Source organism: Nomascus leucogenys, chromosome 18 (assembly GCF_006542625.1).
Source record: "Nomascus leucogenys isolate Asia chromosome 18, Asia_NLE_v1, whole genome shotgun sequence".
Classification (NCBI taxonomy): Eukaryota; Metazoa; Chordata; class Mammalia; order Primates; family Hylobatidae; genus Nomascus; species Nomascus leucogenys.
The window spans coordinates 101,392,984-101,398,983 of NC_044398.1; the positions used below are offsets into that span (position 1 = coordinate 101,392,984).

At 54.3% G+C, this 6,000-nt stretch overlaps 1 protein-coding gene across 6 annotated transcripts in view; it reads right to left on the reverse strand.

The window, feature by feature from the left end:
* Positions 1 to 6,000, reverse strand: part of MAPK8IP3 (mitogen-activated protein kinase 8 interacting protein 3) — a 60,348-nt gene extending 54,348 nt beyond the window's left edge. For all 6 annotated transcript variants that reach the window (XM_030798324.1, XM_030798322.1, XM_030798326.1 and 3 more), the window contains exon 1: positions 5,516 to 6,000. In XM_030798324.1, coding sequence (XP_030654184.1) covers positions 5,516 to 5,833 — 318 coding nt within the window. In that variant the 5' untranslated portion in view covers positions 5,834 to 6,000. The remainder of the gene's footprint in view (positions 1 to 5,515) is intronic.

Consider the following 6,000-nt stretch of genomic DNA (forward strand, 5'->3'; position numbering starts at 1 on the left):
CAGATATGCTTTGTGAGGATTCTCTGGGCTGGCGAAGTGGCGGGGGTGGGAGTGGCCGGGAGACCCTGGGATGGTGGTGACTGGAAGCAGAAGGCAGCAAAGGAAATGAAAAATGGGGACATTAAAGAACTCCTGAGGCCGAAAGAACACCAGAACCTAGTTGCGGCTGGATACTCGGGGTGACAAGGGGAGCTCGGGACCCCAATTTTCTTTTCTTTTCTTTTTTTTTTTGAGACGGAGTTTCCCTCTACTGCCCAGGCTGGAGTGCAGTGGCGTTGCAATCTCAGCTCACTGCAACCTTCACCCTGTGTTGAAGCGATTCTCCTGCTTCAGCCTTCCAAGTAGCTGGGATTACAAGCGTGCATCACCATGCCCAGCTAATTTTTGTATTTTTAGTAGAGACGGGGTTTCACCATATTGGCCAGGCTGGTCTCAAACTCCTTACCTCATGATCCACCTGCCTCAGCCTTTCAAAGTGTTGGGATTACAGGCGTGAGCCATTGCGCCCGGCTTTGGGACCCCAACTTTCAACAGGGCAAAGGAAAACAAGCGCGGAGAGCCGGCACCCCATGCAGCTCCCGGCGAGCTTCTGCAGTGATTTTCATGCACTAACAGCTCATCCTCCCGCCCTGGTAATAAACGAGAACCTGGGAAAGGGGCCCATCCAAAAATCTTGTGCCCCTCACCTAATGCCCATCTGGCACAGATTAAGGATCTAGCAGGCTCTGCACGCCATGGGTCTTCCTGCTGAGGCCTGAGGACATGCCCCGTGTCTGGTCCCCAGGGCCCATGAGCCAGACTGAGGCACAGCTGCAAAGTGACTGACCTGTGCTGTCGCAATGGTCAAGGTCGCAAAGAGTAGAGAATGAGCAGCCACCGCAGAACACAGGACACAACAAGGACACAGGGGCCCCTGAGCCCCTTACACAGCCAGAGAAAGCAGCGTGGGAAGACGCCCGCACTTGGGAAGCTGGATGAGGAGTGTTAATTCTGCAACCTTTCTGTACGTATTTCAAAATGGTTTTAAAAACTGAAAGATGAAACAGATATTTCACTTAGAAATCTCAGTTTTGGAAGAACTGACTTCTCTCACCTCTCGGCCCTGTCTGACTGCTGCCAGCATGGCCCGGGGCTCCTGCAGCGGAGCGGCAGAGGGCAGGCTGTACCCAGCGGCCTCCAGGCCCACTTTGGCCTCTGTCCCGTGTTCTCTCTGGCTGGCAGGTACCTCCTTCTCCATGGTTTCTACATGTGTTTGCTCCACTTTTTAGGGAGACTGCTGTACTCCTGGTGAGTGATGCAGCTACACCAGGCCAGCTTTCAGAGCCACCTAGGAAAGGCAGCTCTGGCAGCCCCATCTTGATAGCTTCATTTAAAGCAAATTTTTAAAAAAACTGTTCTTAATATCATAACATGGCAGGAAAAGAAATCGCATACTCTGGCCAAGCAGTGGTGAATTTACTATCTGTCATATGAAAAACAAAAATAAAAATTTCTGATTCAGCATCTTAATTCATTTATGGAAAAGACTTCCTACAGATCGTCTGGGGCAGAGGAAAAAAAAGAAGAAAAAATGGCAGACTAATGATCTCTGTAGAGCGGGGTTATGGTGTTTGTCTTCTCTAGCTGAATCCTACCCAAATATTCTATGAAATGGATGACATTTATTTATTTTTTATTTTTATTTATTTATTTTGAGACAGAGTCTCACTTTTGTCGCCCGGGCTGGAGTGCAGTGGTATGATCTTGGTTCACCACAACATCCGCCTCCTGCGTTCAAGTGATTCTCCTGCCTCAGCCTCCCGAGTAGCTGGGACTACAGGGGCCTGCCGCCACACCTGGCTAATTTTCTAATTTTCTTTTTCTTTTTTTTTTTTTTTTAGTACAGACAGGGTTTCGCCAGGTTGGCCAGGCTGGTCTCAAACTCCTGACCTGAGATGAGGAGGTCAGCAGTTCAATGTCAAATGTTGGGAGGCTGAAGTGGGAGGATTGCTTGAGTCCAGGAGTTTGAGACCAGCCTGGGCAACATGGCGCGACCTCATCTCTCGGCTGCCTCAGCCTCCCAAAGTGCTGGGATTACAGACCTGAGAGCCACTGCGCCTGGCCGGTAACTTTTATTTAACTAGGAAAAAATAAGTTTTGGATAAAACTGTCCTCCCTTGCATCCTTTCCTTACATAGCATCAAATGCCGAATGATCAGCAAACATCACGATCTGGTCTTGTTGAGAGAACGCCCACTCCAGCTGCCTGCCATGAGCCTGGGGGGTGTTACCAGCAGCAGTTTCTTTAGGGTAAAGAAGATTTTAAGGCAAATAATGACTGCTAATACTCACATGGCATCTCTCACACCTTATTTTTCCTCTTGTAAGCTAAGCAGTTGATCACTATGGGAGAAGGGCTCTTTGCTGCCCGGGTAAGCACAGCAAACGTGGTGGCTCTGCCCGGCCCTCCTCTGGAGCTGCACCGGACGGTGAGTGTGGAGGCAGCATCTGCTCCTTCCAGCCCCCACCCCTTTCAGCTGCTGTTTCCCACCTTCTTCTTTTCCACTGGGAAATAACTTGAGGGTTTTAAAAAACTTTGTATCAGAACCCGCACAACCAGAAACTGCATTGTCTGGTAGGCGGCTAGCAATGTCCGGTGCCTGCGGTCCACGGCGGCCCTGAGAACCCGTCAAGGGCTCTGCCCTGACTCTGCTACATCTGCCTGCCCACAATTCTCCAGGCAACCAACAGCCAGTGATGGTGCTTGGATCTTGAGATGAAACTGACTTGCAAAGCCCGCGGCCACTGCAGCCCAGCGAGGGGAAGAGGACGGACCCAGGGTGTGTGGCTCCTCAGGGCCGGGCTGACACTTAGGCTGGGGTCTGCAGACTCCACTGCTTGGGTCAGTCTCTCGGGAGACCCCACCCTCTCTAGCTCCTGTCACTCCCATACACTCAGCTGCCTGTTGTTATCAGAGCACACTGGGAGTCACTGTGGTTGTGACCGGCAAGAAGATGGGAACATGGATGTCTGCTCTGCTCAGGCTTTTATAAAACCCTGCGGATTCTGTCTGCTCAGAGGCTGCAGTGGCTCAGGTTACCCATCTCTGACTAAGCCTTCTTGAGCAGAGTGGCTGGGGATGGAGCTTCTGCTGACAGCTCACCCAGGAGCTCCTCTGCAACAAGACATGCCTACAGCGTGTGACGTCCCGCTCCCCTCTTATCAGACACACATCTATGTGATCACAAGTCCCTGCTTAGAAAAGACGCCGACCCACAGGGCACAATGATCTACAAAGTTCGAAATGAAGGTCTGCTTGACTCAATAGAGGAGGAGGCATGCCAAATGTTGATAGCATCGAGCCCTTTTCCTTAGTTGTAAAGCCCTGAGGTCTTTCCAAGGGCGCCCTATTGGTGTTTAATCACAGCCTCCATGCTGGCCAAGCATTGGCTGGCTTCGGGGCTCAGCTCCCGAAGCTCTCAGTGCAGCTTCTCTAAAGAGCTGGGGCAATGGTGGGTCTCAGACTAAAGGTGATAGCTTTGCAAACCACACGCACACCCGCCAGCTCGGTCCAGCGGGAGCCCTGGGGGAGGGCAGATGCACTCACGGCAGCTTGCATGTAAACCGCACAGAGCCGGGCAGCGCCTATCCTGTGCAGAGCTCATTTTTAAGCGGCAAGGTTATAATTCCTAGCCTTAACATTGTCCATCTTGATTTTCTCCTTTCAGTTCCTTCTCATCCACTATACTGACCACATAGGTACAAGGTGGAAAAAAGAAACCCACCCGAAATCTAGGTCAGGCCACTGAGTGTGGGAGAGAAGTGGAGGGCGGTGCCCAGCACAGGGGGGCAGCCACAGCTCCACAGCTGAGCAAGGGCAGCCCTGGCACTCCAGGCTTCTGGGGAGCACCCCTCCGGTGCCTGCAGCTGCCTGACATGGAAGCAAACGCTCAGGCCAGCGTCGGGTTCACTCTGCATCCTGGCTGGGCACTTCTGGGGTAGGTGACCTTGGTTCAGCCCCTCCACTTCTCGGGACAAGTTTCCTTCCCAGTAAAATGCCTACAGTCACCCTGAGCTCCAAAATCCATGAATCCCTGCGTTCCCTTAGGTTGAGAGCTTTAACTGAGCTTTGCTGGAACCGGGGCATTCCAATCAACGCATAACCACCTCCCGACAGACCCGACGCCCAGACGCAATAGAAACCACAGGAAAGGAGGAATGATACAACATACTGTTATGATTTTTATAAACACACTTTAAACCAAACTAGGCCATAAATCACCTTGGTTTCAGAAAAAGCCAAAATACTGACACAATCTTTTATTTTCCTATTAAAGTCAAGAATGTGTTAAGCCGAATTAATTGAAAAGGAATTGAAGCTCATTTCCTAAGACACTTCTATTCATAAGTCAAACAGCACTACCTAACTCCTAGAATGAGAGAATTTCTGGGCTTAGAGATGGCCTAGTGCAATTCACTCCTTTGATGGAAAATCAAACCCCAGGCAGGCGACAGGCCAAGGTCACAGAGGCAAAGCAGGGATGGGAACCAGCCTCCCTGAACCTGTTTCTGACAAAGGGCGAGGCTCTGGGCCCACACGCAGGCAGGCCGAGCTCAGTATCTGACGGTGAATGAATGAAGCTAAGTGGTGCTTCCCACAGGGCATGGCTCCTGTAACTGCTTCACAAATAAGCGATTTCCAGGTTATGGAGACATCCTAGCACAGAATCAAACGCTTCAAACTCAGACTTTTAACTCCTCAGAAGCCAGAGTGGAGTTCCTCAGCCCTGGCTACATCAGCTAACAATCTCGCCAAGCAAGGAACCAAGGGGCAAAGAGATCACCTCCAGAAACTTGAGTGTTCCTTCTGCTGACACAGGAGCAGCCCGCCTGCGGCCTTGTTCTGTGTTTACATCAACCACCCAATTCACCCATGTCACAGACCTTCAAAATACGGGATTAGGGACAAGGGAAGGGTCTCCAACATCATCCACAGACGGCTGCAGCCCCCTAAGAACACCAAAAGATTCCTTTTCTAGATGGGTTTAGAATGGCAGCCAACAGAGGTAGCACTTGGGGCCGGGAAACGGTTTTGACTGAACACACGCACGAAAGCAAAGGGAATTGGCATGCAGAGGTGGGTGGGGAGGGGAGAGTGAGGCCTGGCTTTGAAGCTGAGCTCCCCGGGGATGACGCCAGGCACATCGGATTTGGGGCTGAAGGTTCAAGGCTGGGGGCCCGGAGGAGGGGGCCAGGGTCCAGGCCTGGGCGGAAAAGGGGGTCCCCGGGAGTCGGGGTGGGGTCCCGGGGCAGGCGGGGGAGTGCTCTAGGGAGGTGTCTCACGGCGGGCAGAGGGGGTGGGGAAGTCCCGAGGCGGGGGACAGGGGGTCCAGGCGGGTCTCGGGGCGGGGCCTGGGGGTCCCGAGGTCCGGGGTGCCGGAGCGGGGTCTGGGGTCGGGAGGGGTGTTGGGTCCGGGGCCAGGGGCTGGCTGGGGGTCCGGGACGGGGATGCGGGCGGGTCCTGCGGCCCACGCACCTCCTCCGCCTGCCTGCGCAGCGCCTTCTCGCGCTCGTACTGGGTGAGCAGCTGCTCGTTGTCCTCGCGCAGCAGCTCCAGCTCCACCTCGTGCTCCTGGTTCTCGCTGAGCACCGAGTCTAGGTTCTCCAGCACGTTCACCACCAGCGGCATGAGCTCCTTGACCACCTCCTCGTCGTAGCAGTGGATGAGGCGCTCGAACTCGCGGTAGATGGAGCCCGCCAGGCCCGACACCCGCTCCGACATCACCGAGCCGGAGCAGTAGTCGTCCTGGTACACCACCACGCCGCCGCCCTCGTCCATCTGGATCTCCATCATCGCGGCCACCGCCGCCGCCAGCGCGGCTCGCTATCCGGCCGGCGCGCCCGGCCCTCCCCGGCTGCCTCAGGTCCTGCAGGCCGCGGCCCGTCGCTTCCCGCAGCTGCTGTCGCCTCAGGGCTCCGCCGCCGCCGCTGCCGAGGCTGCGCCCGTCATTCACTCGCCGG